We start from the raw sequence: 21,663 nt of genomic DNA, 5'->3' as shown, positions 1-21,663 counted from the left end.
GGATACAGTTGGGCTCACCAATGCCCAGCTGAATTGCTGCTGCGTGGATCAAGGCAGCCCCCTGGGTCCCAAAGGCTCAGGAGTGTGAGCACAAACAGCTGGACATGCACTTTGCCCACACAGATCCACGTCTCTATGGAGACTCTGTTAGTAGCAGCCCAAGGAGCTGGGCTGAAGCCAGCCCCGCCATGTCTCTGTGTGGAGCAGCCCTGGTAGGGTGGACATAATCATTTGCAACTGGTGCTCCCTTGTACGCACCAGCTGTTTCTTGCTACTGGTGAGGATGGTCTAGCAGCCAACACCTAGCAATTCTGCATCCTTATCTGGCAGGAGGGAGCACCACTTCTCGTGGTGGGGCTACAGCTGCTGTCATATGCAGCTGGGGTGGGAGATGCTGTACATCCTTCTCCTCAAGTGCCATTTTTGCAAGGCCACATCATGTTGGCCTCTCAAAGCACTTCTGCTGCAGTGGTGGGGGCAGGGCTGGAGAAGAGTCTAAGGATGATCCACACACATATATAGTATTCTTTTGTTTCATGTTGAGTTATGTCATTCCTACTTTATTATATTGCACACTTAAACATTACTGAAAGCCAAGCAAACGAGTTTTTCCCTTTTCCTCCCAACACAAAAAGTGCCTGCATTTTGAAGAATCATACAAAATGACTGGTTGATGAAACTCATGGGGTGGGAGGCAGGGCTTCCGCCTTCACCCAGTAGCACAGCTCCTTGTGGCTCCCTTGCCAACTGGCCATCTCTCCTCTTTACTACACTAACTGCATACTTTCAGCTGGGTTCAGACCCCACTGTACTATATAACCTACCAACAACAGAAAGACATTGACTCTTCTTGAGAAAATACAAGTAAAACTACAGAATAGTCTCAAGTCATCACAAGTGCTCAGATGGTAGATACAAATGGCCAGACTTAAGGAGAGGAAAAAAATAATAATAAAAAAAATATAATAAAATATCTAGGAGTCTCTTCACTTTGAATTTCAGTTCAACTGCTTACTGTAATGAACTTCATTTGAGTTGCTAGTTATCAGCCTTCTGCCACTTTTCCAGCTGATAAAGACATATGGAATAGAGGTCACTGCATTTATTTCCAGCAGTTCACATATCCAGCCACAGCACCCAGAAATACAATTCTGTGTCATACTTACATCATGCTGGGTTGCATTTTCTGTTGGTGTATGTAGGAAAAACTCTGCTAATGACTGCGGCACTTGAAGAGACCACTTAACTCTCCATCCTCATGTTCCCCCTTCCTCGTAAAATACAGCCTTTATGACATACTGCTAAGGTATATACATAACAGAAAGCTTCAAGTTCAAGGTAAAATTGGATAAAGGTGAGTAAAATGATTCATATCTGCTTTGCGTTGTAAAAATGTTAGCATATTAGGAAATATGTCAGGATATTTTCAAAGACACGGTAACAGAACTTCAATGTTACAGTCTCTCTCTCTCCACAAGAACATCTCCATTTATCATTATCTTTCCTTTACTGAGACTAAAATATTAAATAACATGAATACTGAGTAATATCAAATAGTATGACTGTGCCTGATGACATATCTGGTTCTGCAGATATTAATGACAATGGCAACAGAAGGTGACTTACATCTAAGAGGCAATTATTACTAGTATTTCTAAGAAAGTGAAGAGTAAAGACTTTTCCTGTTCTCAGAAGGTGAAAACCACACTTGTGGTTGAAAAATTACCATACTTGGCTTCTGTTCCCTGGTGAGTTCTTCAGAACATTTGAATCGATTCCCCTCTCTCTTCTTTTTGAAAAAAATAATACAAATCAAAACACTTTGTGCTCTTCTCATTAGATAAATAAATATTCCTAGCATCTCAGAGTAGAAGTCACTCAAGTCTGAACATTTATGCCTCTCCATATTTCAGGATCTGTGTTTTCCAGAAATGATTATCACCTGTAATTCTCAGTGAATCCTAATAAAGCTGATATTCTTCATTCTCAAAAATCAATTCCCCTCCGAAAAAAATGAGACTCTTAATCACCCTTGCATTTGAGGCTTTTTAAGGGTTTCAGAAAATCCAGAAACTATTTCCCCCTACTTCTCTAGTGATCAGCTTCTGAGAGCCTCAGAAAACAATTTCAGATTATTGGATATGTATGTTTAACAGCAGACCTTCCACAGCTTTCACCTCCACTAAATGTAAAGAGATGAAAAACAGACAAGCAGGGCATTTTGTTTCCTTCCTTTATCCATACGAGAGTGCCTCAAAGGACTTCAGTTCAAGAAGATTCTAATCATGTTTTCTAACAGAGCCAATGTCTCAAGGTGCTATTAAACGATGGCAGTCTATTGAATCTGCCGTATACATGTGGGGAAGGGAAAGTTTTCTCCCATAGCAGGAAGGGGAAGTTTAGACCTAGGCTTCCCACAGTAACACCACCACCTTTCTCCCTTGGTTCTCTTTTTGATTTCCAGGCAGCAAGCATCCTTAGGTCCTCCTTCTGATCTCCATGACACAGGTCTACCCTTGGAGTTCACAAAACTGCCTGGTAGAAACACAGGGATCTCAATCATTAAGTCCCTCCTCACCTTGGATAACTTCTACACGCATGTACTATGGCTAAACTCCCATTCACAAAGGTCCTACTGATAACTTGACTTTGCTGCCCAGATGATACACACATGCTATTTTTCAGTATATTCTGGCATTCAACATAGACACTTCCTTTGACTATAAAGCAGAACACATTGCAGCTGTTCAAAAGCAAATGGCATATAGCAGGGAGAAAAGTAAGTGTTGGGGAGATCAACTCATTGCTATAGCAGATATACAGAGCTTTGAAGTACAGAACCTGTGGCTGGTATCTCAAATCAGCCATGCTATTCCCGCATTTTGGAATTTATTCTTAAATTTCTGAAGTGAAGCCTATGCCTTTGCATAACTAGTGTTACCTCCCCAACATCAAAACAAACATCTAGAAGCACTGCTGTTGACTATAAAGGTCTTAAATGTATGGAGGCAGTAGACATTTACTCAGGTAGTAGGGGAAAAAAAGTTATTATGAAATAAAATTGACTTTTCATCCAGAAGAAAGATTTGAACCATTGCTGCTAAGGTTGGAAAACCATGTAGCTGTTCCTTCTTTTCATATGATACAAAGAAAGGAAGTCTGCAGTAGGCTCCTCTTTAAGCTCCGTTTAACTCTTTTTATTCATATCCTGAACTCTGTGCTATGAGGGAATGGAATTCTTCCCAAGTACCACTGAATCCATCCCTATAATTTTAAGATGGATTGATATGTACATTAACACAAATCCATTCCTGGCACAAACAGACATGAAACAACTAGGGGGACATTCCTTCCCGCTGCACTAAGCTGGTAGATGGAGTGCTATCATGCTCATCTGCTGAATTTTTGTCTTAGATCAGACTGTGACCCTTAGAAAAGCATGCATATGTCAATTTGAATCTGCCAAAATAGGAATCCAATCTTAGATACTGTAACTCATGTTGTTTCTTCATCATATTGGGGGCAGGGGGAAGAACAAAGAAAAAGAATAAACAGCTAAAAGTGTGGAAATAAATCCTAACCTGAAAAAAACACTCTTAGATTTCTATTTTCAAGGGGTTTTTTACCTTTAAGTGTCTGTGTTATCTTTAATAAGAGACAGGAGTCTACCTTAAAGCTTTCCCTTTATATATTTGGCATACAAATACTCAATATCATTACTAGTTCCACAGAGTATAGTCTTGATTATTGCAATATTTCATCAAGGGTTTTTTAGATTAATTTTATAAAAACAACAAGGAATCATAACATGCCAACAGAAGCAAATATTATAAAGTAAAAAAACCCAGCTCAACCCCTCTAACTCCACATCTCGCTTGCTTAAGTGAATCATAGATGCCTAACATATTTCATATTCTTGTAGCACAGTACTGCCATATCACTCAGGTACATACTTCTGTTTTGTATTACTTTGTATTATTGTCTGGGGTGTCAATAAAAGAAATAAGAACATTTTTGGGTCACTCTCAGCAGCCAGTGTGGACACACCACTACAAGAAGTCAGATTACAAAAGCTCCACGCTTACAAGTTTCGAATATCCTATTTATAAAAGTTGTCTAGCATGATCAAATGCTACAGCCAAAACATTAATCCATTCCTGCTTTAGATCCTCATATCTTACACCCTCGAGGAATTCAAACAAAACAATATTCTGAGAATTTTAACAGAGTTGGTGTTCTATCACCAACTCTGCTCACAAGTTGCACCAGGCTTCCTTCCTCTTGCCTAGTGATGAACTTGAATCATATAAATGGGCTGATCTCATTCTCTAAAGCCATACTTCTAAAGCCAGGAGGGGCCACCACCATTTCTGTGGGAAAAGTGGTAAAACCATTCTATGGCATGTGCAACTGTATTTCCCGGGGGTGAGGTGAGACGGATAGAGGTACAACTCAATGTAACAATTACAGTGGAGACTAGCCACAACACAAAGGTGTGCAAACCATCAACAGAGAGACAACAGACTCTTTATTCACCATGAAGATTACAGGCAAGAAGACAGTTCTACTTTACTGCTGTTAACAACATTGCAGAACTCTACGAGTGCCCATAAAGATATGGCTCAAAGAAACCACGAGTTGTTTATTTTCCACATACAAGAAAGGGCCTGACAAGCAATGGGAAAAGAATTCAAACTGGAAATGCCAGTTTAATCGTGCATTTGAGATCCAGATTTTACATCAGGGTTTTTTAGAGGTGAGTGGAAGCATCTGGTAAATGACATTGCTTATATACCACAGAATGGCTCTCCCCACAGTAAGTCTGCACCAGACTATGACAAATAAATCTTGCCAGACGATTACTTCATATGTCCTTAATGAAATTAACGTAGAAGCGATGAAGTCAAGGACATCTTCTGTCAGTAAACCATGTCTAATCTAGAAGTGGACTTTGTATTTTGAGGGTTGGCTATGGCAAAAAAGACATTTCTGCTAAAACAACACCAACACTAAGACAACACACACAATTCCCCATGAGAAACTTACTTCCTTTTTTACAGACAGCCTCCAGGATACACATTTAATATTTCTTGGCCTTCTGAGCTTTTTTTGCACTACATTTACAGTAATTACTTTTGTGATAGCAAATATCTTTGTAGAACAAAAGCATTTGCATTTGACAATACGTTCCTCCAAAACACCAACCCACCTGGGTTTTTTTGAGTCTTTATGTGCAGAACAGCAGTGCTTACCGAAAGTTCTGTTATTTCTCTTTATAACTAGTTTTGAGACTCTGAAAGCAACGGAATAGTGACTTACAGTTTAGAAAGAGAAAGAATATTAGCAGCTGTTCATTTAATAGAGTTACAACTCCTCTGCAATATGCAGAACTGCTACAGATATAAAGACGTGATCATTTAACAAAACATTCACCATTCACATTGGGCAGCAATTAGAAGATGCTGCACATTATCTCAGAGGATTGTATGTTCTATCTTAATGGGGAGCCATCCAGGAGCAGCAAACCAGATGGTGAACAACAGAATAGTTTTGATAAGCTGTCTGGGAGCAATAGAGTATCCATGAAATTGATATCTTATTTCCAACTTTAGACTTCATACAGACATTAATTTTTTTCCAGTGCTGGAAGCTAACCAATTAGAGCTAAAAGATGACCAGAGAACAAAACCGTCTCTGGAAGAGTGGATGACTCAGGGAGGCAAAGTCAATTTTACACAAGCAAAACTGGAAGGAGGAAATAGCTGAAGATAAAGGACCATGTTAGACAGGCTCTTTGGTGGGTTTTGCAGACTGCCAGACCCGTGGGACTTCTGCCTGGAACACTGTGAGGTGTGTCTACAGGCTTTAAAAAGGGAAATTCTTTCTAAAAAAACAATGCATTATTTTAAGAAGATCTCCTGGAGGGCAAGAGGGGTGCTCACTAGTATTATTTCTTCCCTGAGACAAACCTGTGGAGGTAATCACTGCCAGACTCAGGGAAAACACTGACCAAAAGGCTGGTCTTTGAGATGGAAAAAAATCGAAGGAACCCATCTTAAGGAAGGCTTATGATTAACAATACTGACCTTGAGGGGAGACACCTAATGCTATCTTCTCACCCAAATGGGCTGAAGACAGTGCTTTAATATACATACCAAAACCAACTGTTGGTGCTGCATTCATTAACTGCTTTTGAAAGCACACTATCATTGACAGTGTGATAAAACATTAAGTTTTATCCTGGGCAGTCTCCCCCCATAGGTGTCAGCAATTCTTCAGATGATAACTTCCATGTAAAGGTTGCTATTATTTCTATCTTTTATAGTAATAGCAAGGCAGTGTATTTCTTCCAGTTCACTCCAGCTTGCAATATGTCCAATGCAGATAGCTCTCATTCTTCCTTTATGCAGTCTTCTTTTGTCACTGCTTGACAGTACATTCAAGTGTCCAAATTCAGTCATTCACTGACTGTAATATAATGGATTTGTTACTATATGCCACCAGAAGCGATCTTGCCAAGTTTCTTTTGTGCTTTTTGGATATTCAGTTCTCCATCAGCTCAGTCCAAAACACTGCATCTCTCTGTATTCAGTGCCTAGGTTTTGCATCCCTCCTCCCTATGTACCACATCAACCTCTGAAATGCCAAGTAAATGTTTAAGTTCAAACACATGAACAAGGGACACTTTCAGATATATCTGGGTCAGTATTATGAGGTCCATGCCAAAGGATGTTGTGTGTTAGCTGAGTAAGGCAGTATATTTTTTTCAATTGCTTCAGCCACTAGCCAACCACGTGAACTATCCTGAACAAATTCTTCTTTAAAATTTTTAATGAAAGAATGTAATACAAACCCCAAAAGAATTTGATATAAAAACAAATTCATCTTAATTACATACAGAGACCAATGAAACAGCATGAAACGTCTGTCATTTGGGCCAGCTAGCCCTTAATTTTTTACACAGTACGCTTTCTTTTATTTAGGATATACATCTAGGCAATGTTTCTGGGGTTTTTGCCATCTACAGAGCCCTAAGGTCCCTTAATGCAGCTTTCATCATCCTTTCTTGATTCATGCCATCAAACTCTATTTCCAAAAAGAGCTGTCATTAGGAGGGGAGCCCCCAGGCACCACATTACACAGTAGCCTGGTTCATATAAATGTGAATTGGGAAAAATAATCAACCACTTTTAAATACAGCTTTTAAATCATGCAGTTGAACTTGCCTACACTATTTATATGAAACATCTTGTAGTCATTCCATACAGTAGTAAAATTTACTAGCATTTTTCTATAAGGCAGTAACAACTGGAGATACACAATAGCATCAGGTCTTTCTCCCTTCAAAGAGATTTTACGAAGCAGTAAAGCCCTTCTAGCATAAACTGTACTAGAAAGCCTGAAATGGTTTCAGATTTGGTACAAACTATAGATGTAGTCTGTTCTCTTCTTGCTTTTACCTTCCTCATTGGATTCACATTCTTTTTTTCAGAAACACTTTTTTCTTTTTTTAATATCTTTTTCCTGCCTTGCAAATCTATATTCTTTCTCTGTTCCTTCACTCGTGAGTTATTTGCTGGCTGGTTTAGAGAAAGACCCATACAGACAGAGGGTAGTCACAGTAGCAGAGGCAAGAAGCCAGCCCCTACTCCTGCACCTGTATCTGTGAATGTGTCTCACTGTCAACTGTGTCACACACCACTGCGCATGAAAGGAGCAAAGAGGGGCTCTTCCAAGGGCACACACTTTAGCTAGTCTGTGTTAGGAGTAAGCATAAACCTGTGCCTTCACTACCAATACTTATTGTTTTTATCAAAACCAGCCTATTCTGCTATTCCTTGGCAAGGTCTTTCTGCACATGAGGACTGGCACTGATAGAAGCATAAGAGATAATATTATTTTCAGCTTTGGGGAAATCAGATTACCAGACAGCACAAAGGCAACCAGCCCAGTAATCTTCCAAGTACTTTGCATACCATGTTTTCTATGTTTTGCCCTCCCCTGAAACATAAATTATCATAACTGTTGGAAGAAAGATGTAGGATCTGACAGACCAGCTGGTCAACTGGACATGGCGAATACTCTTTTCCTGACATATACCACCTCTTCTTCCTCAGTCACCTCTGTCTTATGTATCTTTAAGTGTCTATAGTCCTCAATGAACATCTAACCCTTGACTGCACAATGTCACCTTGGACTGTAAGAGGGTTTTTTCACTATCTTTAGTACTTTCAAATGCTAAAATACAATTTATCACCCACTGGGCTACTTCCTGCTTCAGTTACACCTATGCTCACACTCTGAAAGAGATGTTGGCATCATTTTAAGAGCTTTTCCATTTCTAATTTTCATTTAATTCTCAAAGATGTGCACTGACAGTCTTAGCTCCTCAGGTACGTAAAGTTAATAACCTCAAAAACACAGGCAGCAAAGCTATTTGAAATGGCAACATGCAGCTTACAAGAAAAGCATTATATGTTGATATAGCACCACAGTTCTAAAAGATCCTAAAGCATTCAAGCTGACATTTAGACAGCCTTGATCTTACTTGTGACCTTCCTTTGCTCTGGTTCAGAAAATATCCCACCTGACTACTGGACTACACTTGTGGAGATTGTTCCCTCTCTCCACTGAGAAGGCAGGCTGTCTAAAGACAATGTTCATGGGTTTAAAATGTCATTTAAATACAGGCAATTCTGAATGGAAGTTGGTCTTCCAGCAGTGCGACAGGATTTTCTGCAGTTTGGCTAAGAAACTCAGCTGGTATGCAATCACCAGAAAATATTACAGAAGCTTTAATTTTTGTACAGAACAGACAAATTCGTTGTTTTGAAAGGTCATGACAGTAAATTGCATGGAATTCAATTTACCTCCCTCAGATGGATGAAGGTCTGAGTCAAACATAGAACAGTGGAAGCCTTTGGCTCCAAGAAGTCTGTGCTGATTCAGACCTGCTCTTAGGCAGGCAAACCATCCTTTCAGCTCTACATTATTACAGCTTGTGATTTTCAACTGATCTTTTTCCTCAGCTGTGCTACTGCAGCAAATTGTGCCACAGATGAATATCAAAGCAATGGTCAATGCAAGAAAAATTTGTTTGTTCTTAACCAGGAACTTACCAAATATAAAGTTATTTGTGAAACAGAGATCATCATAGTTGTCTCACACTTATTTCTCCATGTGTAAAGTGAAATGTAAAAACTACAGGGAGATGCATGGGAGATAATATCATCATTAGGACACAGAAAGACAAATACTGGAAAAGCAAACAAGCACAAGGATTAGTTTCAAAAACAGAAAGACCATGAAGGCAAAGTCAAAAGAATACCCTGAACATCTTTTAGCTTCACAGTACATACACCCAGGAGGAGAGTGCACACCTGTAGCACACCTAATTTAACAGGTTCCTTGTGCATAACTGAGAACAACAGAGTTAGTGAGCAGATCATTCCTGACTGGATGTATCTTATGAGGCAGTAACTCTTACCTAAAGCTTTCTGGGTATTCAGCAACAGCCATGTTGATAACATCCAATGCATGCTGATAGTGCTTCTGAGCTGAAAAGAGGAGGGCCAGTAGATGAAGTGAATTCATGTCATCTTTGCACAGTTGCAGGGCTTCTTGAAGATGGTCTATAGCATCTGAAATCTAGAAGGAGATGGCATAGAAATAATAAGAGAACTCAGTACTCCTTCAGTCCTACATTTATACCTCAAAGATAAGAACAAATACAAATTCTGAAGAAATTCTACTTAGACGCCTTCTAATATTCAAACAGTTTGGCAAAATTAACAGACTGCACTGCTTGAAAAAAACAAACATTCTAGAGAAAGGAGTCTGCAGCATTACTAAATCACTGCTTATAAACAAGAGCAGTAGATCTGATCCAATCAACCCTCTCTTACTTTGGCTTGGTGATTCTATGCTGTAAACAGATGCACTACAGAGGCCCAATTCTCAGCTCTATTTTCTAGGATGGGTGGCTGGCTCTTCACCTGGGGGAGAGCATTACATATTTCTGCTGTATTTTGTCTCTTGTATTAGCTGTACAAAGCCTTTCATGATTTGGATCAAGAACATAAAAACTGAGTTTGAATGTTCAAGGGTAAAAGAGTTGAGATTTAAAATGTTGTCAGAAGAAATATCTTCACAAGCAGTGATGTAAAGAGCAGTCCTGACACTCACAGCAGTAGCATGTCATTAGAACCAAGTCTCATTTGGCAGAAAACTTAACATCTATAATGAATGCAAGTATATCACATGCTCTTTGTGATCCAGTACACTACTTTAGGCTATCTGTTCAAAAGGGAACTTCTTAGCAGATTCTCTTTCGTTTGTTTACCAGTAAGTTTTATGCAGAGGATTTTTTTTAAGATTCTCTAGGGCCTGAAATTATCATTACATACATTATTCCAGATCTGTGTTTGGCTCTGGAAATCTGCAGAAAACAAAACATGAAAATGTGTAAATTTCTTTTCCTCATGTATGCTTTCCCACTGCTTCTCTTAATGGATGGAGAATGTAGTTCCTTCTTCCCTACTATGAGAAGTTCCCACCTAGCAAAGTTTTGCAGACATTTTTCTACCCTGGCATATCAACAGTGTCAAATTCCCACCGCCTCCACAGCTCTCTCACAAAAACAAGTAGCACATAATTAATGAAAGCAACAATTACACTGCCTGCAGCTACAACAGAAGTTGCTGATTATCTAGATAATCAGCATATCCAGGTATGCTTCTGGGAGCATGGTATATATACATTCTGTTTGTGGGACAACTTCATCCTAATGTCCAAGTGACATTTCACTCTTGCTGTTCATACACGAGCCATAGTACTTAACTACCCTATTACTGGTGACTCCATGCAAGCCTGGAGATCAGTGTGACTGCTCCAGACATAACCCCAAACTGGCATCTGGCCCACAGTGTCAAAATTGCTGAATGTCCTGGCTTGGATTCAGGTTGGGATACATGACTGAGTGCTCAGCTTTAATGAATTACTGCTTGTCAGTGGAGCTACTTTACCACATGTGTTATTATAGCTTACTGCAAAGGTAAATTCATTGGCTTAAATCACCAGTGTTCCCCCAGCAGCTCACTAGAATACATTTTTATACAATGTAAAAATACTAGCAATGACAAGACAACTTGAAACCAGGACAACAAGCATGAAAACTATTGTGGGCCCAGATCTGCTGTCCACAAAGCTCTTCAGTAGATATACCAGAGATATATAAATTGACTTGCTAAAACAAAGCTGCTATCAAGACTCTTTTTACACTCAGGACTAAAAACACCTCCTATTTTTTCTATTCCTCTGCCTCAGACCTGCACAAGTAGTCATAAAGAAGATATAAGCTTGGAGAAAAGTAAGTTCATTAGAAGAAAAAGAAAACCTGTAAACCAGAGAACTGGAGGGGACTTTGAACAGCCTGTTCCAGCTGATCTTGTTTTGAGCAGGGATTGATCTGGGTGATCTCCAGAGGTCCTTTCCAAACCTGATTATTCTATGATTCCAACACTTGGAAGGTGATCCTAATTTGCTAGTATGAATCAGACAAAGAATAATACTTGCAACTAGTGTCTTTAGTGAGGGGCTTCAAAATTGTAACAGTACTTGACCTTACTTGCATGTAAACATGCAAACTGAGTCACGGACTTTGTTCTATGTGTTGCAAGGGACTTACAGCCACACAACTGCAAGTCCATACCCCTAACAGAGGCCTGCCATCAAAGAAACTCTCTGACTGTGTTGCAACATATATGAAATAAAGCTGCATAGAAGTCAGTTGTGCTTTCTCCTACAAACCTGTGCCTGCTGGGCAGGCAGTCATATACTGCTGAAATAGACATAATCTAAAATAATTTCCCCCTGTTCTGTAGTATAGGGTCTGCAATGGTTACATCTCATTTCAGTGCTTCCCTCTAGTACCATCAGATTCACAGGCAATGGTTGGTTTTGAAATTTAATTACGCTTCCCTGGCACCTAATTGTTTAACTTGAGTACAGAAAGGTTCCTTAGCGCTCTAAGACCATTAGTGGCCTACAACGTTCTGCTGCACAATTAGAAACACTGGACGAAAAACTTTTAATTATATGAACTCTACGCCTTTATGGGAAGCATTATATGAAACAACAACCTGCAACAGACCAGAAGCAATGAAATACAAACTAAATTTCTAGATGAACAAAAGCAACATATCTGGCAGCAGTCAAAGCGAACTTCTTTTGAAAGAGGTATTTTTATTTAAGTAACTGTATAATATGAGAAAGCTGGAAGCTGGCAGCCCAGATGGCACTCTGAAACTTCAGGACTTTATCAGAGGTAGGTTGCCAGTTTAAAATTCCCTACAAATGCTGAGCTTTAAAGTAATCTTATTTCAGCTGGCCTCCAAGTCCAAGTGGGGCCTGCAATTAGAAGATGCTGCACTTCCCTGATTTATCTTTCTGTTAACAAATATACCACACGTTTTGCATGGCACACAGGTAAATTCACATCACACCGATCAGGAAGCAAAGATGCTGCAGTAGGCCATAAATAGCATCTTGCAGCACTACCAAATATAATGCCACAACATGGATTGTTTAGGCTGCCTCTCAGAGAACAGGATTTATCTCAATAATGCTAATGTTTCCTTAAAAACAATGTTAGGATGTTACAATTATAGGTATAAAAAGGAAAACAGCATGAGTGTTAAAAATAATTCCCAACACTAGAATGTGCTTGCATATTTAAAATGGTAAATGAAATAGAAACTTGTAAAGAGGAGTTTTCAGGCCTTGTAATTTCACATCAGTTGACAGTTACACTTAATTAACCATTAAAACAACCCACTCCATCTCTTTTTATAGCACGGGGATTACAGAAAGGAGACAGCTTTATCGACTGGCAAGAGCTTCCATTGAAAACAGACTTGCTACAGTCCACCAGAACTTCAGGAAAACAGGAGTAGATGCATCTGCACATTATTATTTAATTCTTACTACAAGCCATTTTTGATCACCAGAAAAGTATAGGCTAGGATGTAGGCAGAAAAGCAGCATGCTGCTGTTCAGCAAAGAGGCACTAGCTGGTCTAGAAGAAAGACAAGAGACCAGAACTACCCACATCCAAGCAGTCACTGAAAGAAGCATCTCTTGATACCTACTAAAATAGAGTTCCCCTTCTGGGGCAAAGGTAGCAGTTTCTCCTTCTTGAAACCCTTATAAAACCTGTAAAAAATAACCGAAATATTTTCTCTGGTCTCTTAACTGATGTTCATCTCAGTTTTAGATCCAGACACTCTAGAAAGAAGTAGGTGTTTTCTGGATATTGCCACTTGAAACTTGAGGTCTGTTGGAAGCCCACATGAAATTGGTGAGACTTCCAATCCTCAGCTGCTGAACCCTTGCTGTCTTTCCCTTCCTATTTTCATGCAAAGAAAGGGCAAATCAGATCAAGTATTAAAATGATATGAAACCTACAAACGTTGTTTTTATGTATTCAATACTGATTTACATGGAATTCAAGGTCAAAACCACCACCACCCCCAAAATGAAAAGGGAATCAACATTTAAAATTAACAAGAACGCTGCTGACTCTCTAGAGTCATTTCCATAGAAACTGGCCTGCTAAAAAACAAGGCAATGCATTAAAATTAGTGAGCTTTAAATGTTCATTCTACCTTGTTTTTGCTGATCCAAATGCTGTTACCACAGAAACAGGAGAAGCAGCCGAACCAGCCGCTGGGAGTTGGGAGTTACAAGTTTCATTTGTCGATCGGCTTGGCCAGCTGCCAGCCAGGCACTGCAGGTGGAGAGATCCACTGCAGCAGACACTGACCTTGGCCTCATGGCACTTCAGCTTTGGGGGAAAATCAGACTGAGACATCCCTTACAGAAGAGGGTATTTACTCTGTATTTTGCTGAAAAATCCACCCTAAAACACTGTGTGGCTGACCTAGACCTTCCAGGAGTCACTGGAGTCTTCCCAGTGACTCCAGCTGTCTTTAAGATACGGACACACACAACACACACACAAGCACAAAGCACATCATCATCATCTTTCATTTTGGTTGCTGCTGGTTTCAACTGCCAACTCCGCAGGAACCTTTTATAACCATTCCTCCTCTTGTCACATCCTCATCGTATGTCCGAGGGAAGCTTATGTTTTTCCATTTCCCCTTTCCCTTGCCCAGTGGTGACAGAGACAAGTGCTATTGGAAATATTTTACAGCCTTCCAAGGAAGATGAATTGCTCCAGCTTTGCTTGGCACTCTACTGGTCAGCTACCTTCCTTGCTTTGTTCCATGAAAACACTCTCTTATCTATGCAAGCTGATACCTAGATTTTTCAGCGCTGGGTAAGGTTACCTCCTTTATTGATTCTGACTACGGAAACAAAAAGGCCTATTCGTTGAGAAAAACATTCAGGTATTATACTATAACCTACTATGTAGAAATGGCCTGATTTGTTGGTACTGTAGCATTGCTTGATGAAAGCCCTGTGATGTTCAATAGTTAATGCAATCTATCAAAAAAGGTATCATTTATCTTTCAGTTAATCAGAAAGAGAATATATTAGATACTTTAAATAATTAAGGATATTAAAAATGCATTACCAAATGTTTATCATTAAGTAAACCGGCAAAAGAAGAGCAGGATATTTTACAGCAGTCTAAAAATAAGGATGTCTCAGGTATCTCCTCTCTCTCCAAGCATGTGTTAAAGATTTATAGCTCACTTGATGGGAGAAGAGCAAGAGCAGTATCGCAGGGGTCAGGCTGACACTACGTAATACACTTAGATCATAGAGCTACGCTAACAGAGGCAACTGGCAGAAAATCAAGGATGAAAATACACAGGTGAAGTAGACAAAAGAGAAAAGTGAACATGAGGACAAGAGACTTAATGGTAAGAACAGAAGGGAACGGAAATGAAGAAATAAGACAGATGAAAAAACATTGCAAAGACAGGCTGCAACCAGAGAAAAACAAAAGGTAACAACTTAAAAGGCAGTGGACCAGTAACAGTGAAAACAACAAAGAGCCAAGGACCACAAAAATCTTGATTTTATTTTTCAGGATAGCAGCTGAAAATCTGTAATGCTTTTACTCATGCCAAGAAGCAGAAGACTCAGCAGATCAGACAATCTCCCCTACGAGGCAAAAGCTGTGAGAGAAAGAAGGGTAGCTGGATATTTTTAATGAAAGATCCTGAGCAAACTGCATCATAAAGCAGCCAGTAGGCAGATGAGAAAGTTAAATAAGCCATTTTAATTATACTTTCTTATTGCATGCTTTCTCACAACACACTGCTCTCATTATGAAAGGGTTACAAAAGTGACATTATCAAGAGGGTGCTCTCTTGGAACAATTAGTTTAACCTAATGAACACACAACTCCCCTAATTAGCTCAGGAAAGTAAGGATCCAACTGTTCAGCTCTGTAGTATAGACTAAGGAGAGAAAACTGCAGCAAGCAGAAAGCCTGCCAAAGAAGGAAACCACGATGAAGAAATTTCAAATCTAGCTAGAGAGGCATTCAAAAAATAGAGGCTGCTCCAATAAAGACTTTGGCTTTTAAACAGAAGGGACAGAGAAATAAAACACAACCAAATTTTAAGAAGGGGCAGAAAAATAAAGCACAGCCCAAATGGTTGTGTTTTTTTCCTGAAAGGCAGTGCAAAGTATTTTCTTATCAGCTTAATTTTTATGAGTTAACACCTGCAGCAGCATTCAAATGGCAACTAATCCCACTCACTGCAGAGCTCCAACGCTTGTCAAAGCCTAACGTCAAACGTGTCCAAGTATGGAATAAAGCAATCCCCAGTGCAGGGAGTGTGCGATCTGGCATGATATAGAATCGGGCAGTAACGAGAGAGGCTTTGGAGTGGCCTGCAGCAGGACACAGCATGATACCCAGGGAACAGGAATAAACACACCTCGCTCAACCCACACAGACAAAGTTGCTCCAAGACTGCTCAGGAGTTGGAGCTGAACACGTGTCTTAGAGAAGGTCATTCCACGTGCTATAGAATTACTATTTTAAAAATACGAATTAAAAAATATTTTACATAAGCATATTCTGATTGCTTGATTGATTACAATGTAGGAAGGAAGGGACTCCGTTCAGCAAGCCTGGGTCTTGTTCAACTGTCCTTCCAATGTACTGTCCTTCCATCCTCTCACAACTAAGTGATTTCCAATTATTGCACATACCTGTCTGACAAGAGCCAGCTGCAGAGATAGATAGAGGATGATTTGGTGATCTTCTGGGGCCAAGTCCCGTGCTCTTTAAGGATGACCACACAACACAAAAAGAAAAGTGACTGTTAGATTGCACTTTGCAGAAATTCTTCACCATGAGCTACACACAAGGACAAAACAAACCCCAGGCTTCCCCCACAGAAACTAGTCCAGTAACAGGGGAGCACACTGAAACTAGACAAAAAGCAGAACAACGTTGTCCTGGCTAAGCTAGAGTCACAGGAACAAGTATGTTCTGTGAACATACTTCAACTGCCAGGGTGTTATACAACTTACATGCTCCTTCATTAAATGCCACTTAATATTTTGGAACTTGGATAACTAATATGGAAAAAGTAGCTCTGAACTCATAACAAACCCATCAGAGCATTCTGTTAAGTAATAGATAGGTGATGCACATAGTTGTCCAACTTGTTCCTACACTGCCACTTTTCAAACAATAGAAGAGGGTTAGATTAGCATGGGAAAAAGTAGTCACTACTGTGACTATGAGCATGTAGAGGAACGACAGAGTAGAGGACTAAAGATCAGGAGCCTGTGACAGAAGCTGGTGCTCAAATACACAAAACATTCTCCATCCTGCAGCTTCTAGTTTAATCGTTGACAGTAGATTCCTAATTTGGAAAAGGAAGACACTGAGGGAGGAATGATTTGATGACAGGAGCTGCGCCTGGACCAAAACCAAGGCTCTTACTTCTCAAGCTTGGACTCTGAGATATTATCTTCTAGTCCACAACAGGCAGCGTGCATTGCAGCGATCCCTCGACTAGTGAAGGTTGCAGTGTCTCCAGAACCACATGTGGAGGCCCTTAACAGTACAAGGCAGGGAACAGGGATGGACAGCCTGGGCAGAACTGTCCCCTCTGAGACTATGCTAAGCATGGAACTGCAGTCTTGAGTTTGCTAGCCTATGGAGAAGCCATTAACCAAGTCAATGAGAGGATAGTGTTTTGAGGAACCTAGAAGCAATGTGGGGCACTGGCTCATGCCACACTGGCAGCCCAGTCCAGGAACTAGTGGTTTATATCCTCTCTGACTCACAGAGCTCACTTATAGCTCTGCATTACAGGGAAGTAACTTCACATGGGAGGAATAGGGAAGAGGAAAGTCCCTCGCAGCCAACTGACATTCCTGACATCTTTCTGGGCTGTATTCCAGAACACCAGGGAAGCCTGCACCTGCATTGCCCTGACCAAAGCAAGCACAATTAACGTTCTTATGAGGGAGAAATGACATGCTGACAACACTGGTGGTTAAAAATCCTGACAAAACTATTAATTTGCTAATAATAAAACAAATAAGCAAATAAGAACAAAAAAATTACTTCAGGAAACAAACTACACACAGCTTTCAGGGTAGCCACTTCTCAATTGCCATCTTGGCCTGTGAGCAAGAAGCTCTTGGATTTGACTTTTATAACTAATGGCTCTAGAACAAATTAGTTTAGTATGGACTGAATCTGTCCTGTAATTTTGCAAGTCAAGGTAGCACTCAGTGATTCTGAAGCAATGCCAAAGACATCCAAGTGCAATTAGTGAAGATAAGTCACTTCCACTTCAAAAACCACAAAAAATCCAACCAAAATAAAACAAAAACAACTCCCCCAAAAAATCCAACCAAACAACAATAAGACTCCACAAGACAGAACCCAGCTTTACTCTTTGCTGTTGGAGCAGGGTGAGCCACCTCTTTAGAAAGCAACTCCCATGAAACCTTCGGTAGCCTCTCCAGCAATAAATACCAGGGAAAAGTTCACAAGAGCATAGCAGAAGAGATTAATGGTGCTTTTGAAAAGAAACAAAGGGTTGTTACTTTACTGCTCAATTTCCTCAGAAGGAATTAGAAAAATATTTGATGCAATCTTCCAGCTGAAAAGGGCCCTTACAAAGATGGCTACAGGCCAAACCACAGCCTGAGAGATCACATATGTACTTCAAAAACAGGTGGAAAAACAAGGAAGATTAAAAAAAGAAAGAAACCAAACTCAGGCATTTAGAAGAACACTAGTAATCAGCTCACCATCACATCCCTGTTGGCTGAGGTTTGAGTAACAAACGCTTGGCTAAAAGCTTGTCTGCTTCCTAGCTAGAGTTAAGATACCATGAAAACAAGTCACAGCCAATAGGAAAGGTCAAAGGATAAAAATAAATGCAGTTTAAAAGCTCTGCAGCACCACAATTACACCAAAATTAGTCAGTAGTGAAAGTATTACATTGGAGTGCAGGAACTAGTGTGACTTAGAAGTATAATCCTGATCTAAACAGTGCATAAATAAATGGCTTTTAAAAATTTTCTCTCCCAGATCTCCATAGGGTAAATATCGAGAATTACATCTGTGGTTTCAGCTCTTGCAATCACTGCAGAACCAGTGCAAGACAAACATGCTGGACTCCTTGTTCAGCATCAGAAAAAACAGCTAAGATCCATTAACATCATTCAACCTGCTAAATCTGTACTTTGAGATACCACAGATGTCAAATTTTCTACACTTCCGCGATGTATTCATGATCACACCAAACCCAGAATTAGATACTTCAGCCTAAGACTTAGACCATATAAGCTTCCATTTAATTGCCATCTGAAGTCTTAGACATCTACACTTAACTACCCAAACATCACCCTGTGTATTTTGGGTGATGTAACTTAGTCATAACAGGGTCAGGAAGTTCACACCTCATCTCTCTACCTCACAGAAGTGACAAAAAAGGGGTTGAACCCAAGCAGTTTTACTTGAGGTAACTGTAGTTGCAAGAGAGCTTAATTCACAGGTACCTTCAGGGCAGAGTCATTGGATCAGTCACCCCCACAAAACAGTGTGATGAAAAACAGGTGAGTGGTGATGTTTTGTATGCTAGCTCTGTAGCTCCTCATAGAACTGCTCATATAAATGCTCATTAGAGCAGCAATTATCCCCTCCCTGGTAAGTGCACTGGTGCCAGGTCACCCCATAGCTGCCTAGATCCTGATGGTGAAGGTACTTTCCCACCATGAGGGAAACAGGAGTTTAAGAGTGCTTCACACAGGAATTAAGACAAAATCAGCTGTCCATGTTTGCCAGCTGGCATCATGTGAGGAAGCTGCATCTCCCAGCACTGTAGATCTTACTGCAACTAATTTGGGCCTAAGGTTATTTCTGTTTAGTAGCAGAACAGGTACTCTTACCTTGGACATTCAGTCGAATAATCACCGCATTTAACCATTACAAGAATGGTTTTGACAGACTATTATTGAAACCTAATGAACTGTTTTTAAACTTTTAAGCAAGGAAGTCTTACACAGGGGAAAAAACTCGCAAACATTAAAAACAACAATTATTCTGAATTCATGCAAAGAAATACACAATGCAAGTATCTGCAAGATTCCTACTCACCTCTCCAAAGTCTGAAGTGCTTTCTTGTTTAATTCATCCTGAGTGCCCTTCAGAATAGCTGTAGAAAAAGATATAATGCCATTTAAAAGTTGAATTCAATGTTTCATATTACCTAAATAAATATATAGAGTATTTCAAAATGGATGCATAAAACCTGTGGAAGTCTGGGTGGGGGTGTGTGTGCATGTGTTCATTTTAACATGAATTCTAAAATTCATTTTTATTAGATCCTTCTAACTCCCTTGTTTGAAAGGCTGAAGCATTTCTTTATTCACATATGCCGCTGAACGGGGTTGGGAAGAGAATGGGCCATACACTAGATACCAAGGGTATAACAGGCCCTCTGCCAGGCCGGTGTAAATGCTAAAAGCAGTAACCTGCAGCACATTCTGACTCAGATACAGACTACCTCCACCACCATCTTCATGTAGGAGGGTGCTACAGGTTGAACAGGGAACACCAGGAGCCAAACTTACAGCTCTATGACAAAAACCTTGACAACACACCACATTCCTTGAGACCACAGACTTTTAGGCTACTTCAGGTGTGACAGTAGCCACTAATTCCCTCCTTTGTGCCCCTAATTGATTGAATAATAGAACCTGCCCACTACACTCACTCCTCACCATATAAATTCATTTCTAGCCAAAACCATAAACGGAAGAGGAGAGTCAAGTTCTTGTTATATCAGGGTATCATAGGATATCATCATCAAGATCAACAGGAACAGAGGAAGAGCTTAGGGAAGCATCACTTTCTCAGATCCAAAATATCTGGAAACCTAGTGATAGTTTTCAGAAACACACTGGCTGTGTTGTGCTGGTTCTTAAGTTTTCAGATTTTGCATAGCAGTTGTTTCTTGTTCTGCCTATCCTGAATTTGAGAATGACTGATCAACAGCACAAAGAAGTGATAAGTAGTTAATCCATCAGCAAACATCTACCTACGAATATATCTGATTTCAGACATCAACTCAATGCATGCTCCAAAACAGAAAGTTACTAAGTAGTATATACTTAAGCAACAAAAAAAGATAAAATTCAAGCATTCTTGAAAGTTATTAAGAAGAAAGAGTTGTGTTCTTCTACAAGACCTAAAAAGGTGATCAGTTTCTTGGGATTCTACAACATGTAAGTAAGTGAAACTTTGAAAGTAACTTGTTTTTCTGAAATAATTATAGCGATCAGACCTTTTTTTATTCCTACATCTTCCAACTGTTCTTCAAAATACCAGGTTCATTTGGAAGGAACAGTAATCTTCAGGATATCCCAATTAATAAGGATTATAACTTACTTAGGCCGCAAAACCTACTCTAAGTATTAAAAACTGATCAAAAATTTGCATTTTTAAGAATAAATTTGAAGACATGGACTTTCATGTAAAATACTTCGCTCTCAGTAGCCTTAAATCAGGCCACTACAGAATACTGCAAAAAGGTAGCAAAGCAAGAAAATTTAGATAAAAAACCTAAAAGAATGAAGATTGATGTAAACAAAAATGCTTGAGAAGACACTGGAAAGGATTTGAACACACCTATAAACATCCATACAAAAAAATATGTCAGGTTCTGTTTCTCATGCAAACTACAAGAGTTCTAAATTAAGTTACGGAGCAATTCTGGAGATGTCACACAGTAAGGAAGACTGAAAGAAATGTTATTATTTGCCCCTCATGGAAAAGCAAGAACAAGAACTTCTAATTGGTAAGACATTTGACTAATGTTCAGCTTGTAGTCAGAAAGAATACAAAATATGTTATGGAAATGAAGTGATTACTCCACAACTAGTCAGCTTTGCCTCTGCACTACTGGGAAATAGCATGTGACTCCCACCTCCTACAATATGGACTGCATCTTCAGCTACCACTAAGTTGAAAATATGGTTGTCCTTCTTTGGATTGGTGTCTAACTTGGATGAACACATTGAAATTTGTGTTTGACAATACTGAGCACTGATGCTGCATGTTAACTATGCCATTTACAGGGCCTTTACAGCTAAAGGAGATAAATAAGGAAAAAAGAAAAAGGCAATGAAAAGTGATTTGGGGAG

At 39.7% G+C, this 21,663-nt stretch overlaps 1 protein-coding gene across 6 annotated transcripts in view; it reads right to left on the bottom strand.

The window, feature by feature from the left end:
• TTC7A (tetratricopeptide repeat domain 7A) overlaps nt 1-21,663 on the bottom strand; it is a 173,638-nt gene that overhangs the window by 81,938 nt on the left and 70,037 nt on the right. For all 6 annotated transcript variants that reach the window (XM_027641742.1, XM_027641743.1, XM_027641747.1 and 3 more), the window contains 3 exons: nt 19,616-19,673; nt 16,198-16,270; nt 9,488-9,648 (listed from right to left, as the gene is read on the bottom strand). In XM_027641742.1, coding sequence (XP_027497543.1) covers nt 9,488-9,648; nt 16,198-16,270; nt 19,616-19,673 — 292 coding nt within the window. The remainder of the gene's footprint in view (nt 1-9,487; nt 9,649-16,197; nt 16,271-19,615; nt 19,674-21,663) is intronic.

Source organism: Corapipo altera, unplaced genomic scaffold (assembly GCF_003945725.1).
Source record: "Corapipo altera isolate COAL_440 unplaced genomic scaffold, ASM394572v1 48b, whole genome shotgun sequence".
In the NCBI taxonomy this organism is placed as follows: Eukaryota; Metazoa; Chordata; class Aves; order Passeriformes; family Pipridae; genus Corapipo; species Corapipo altera.
Note: the sequence above shows the minus strand (reverse complement) of the source record. Positions and strands in the feature narration are given on the sequence as shown.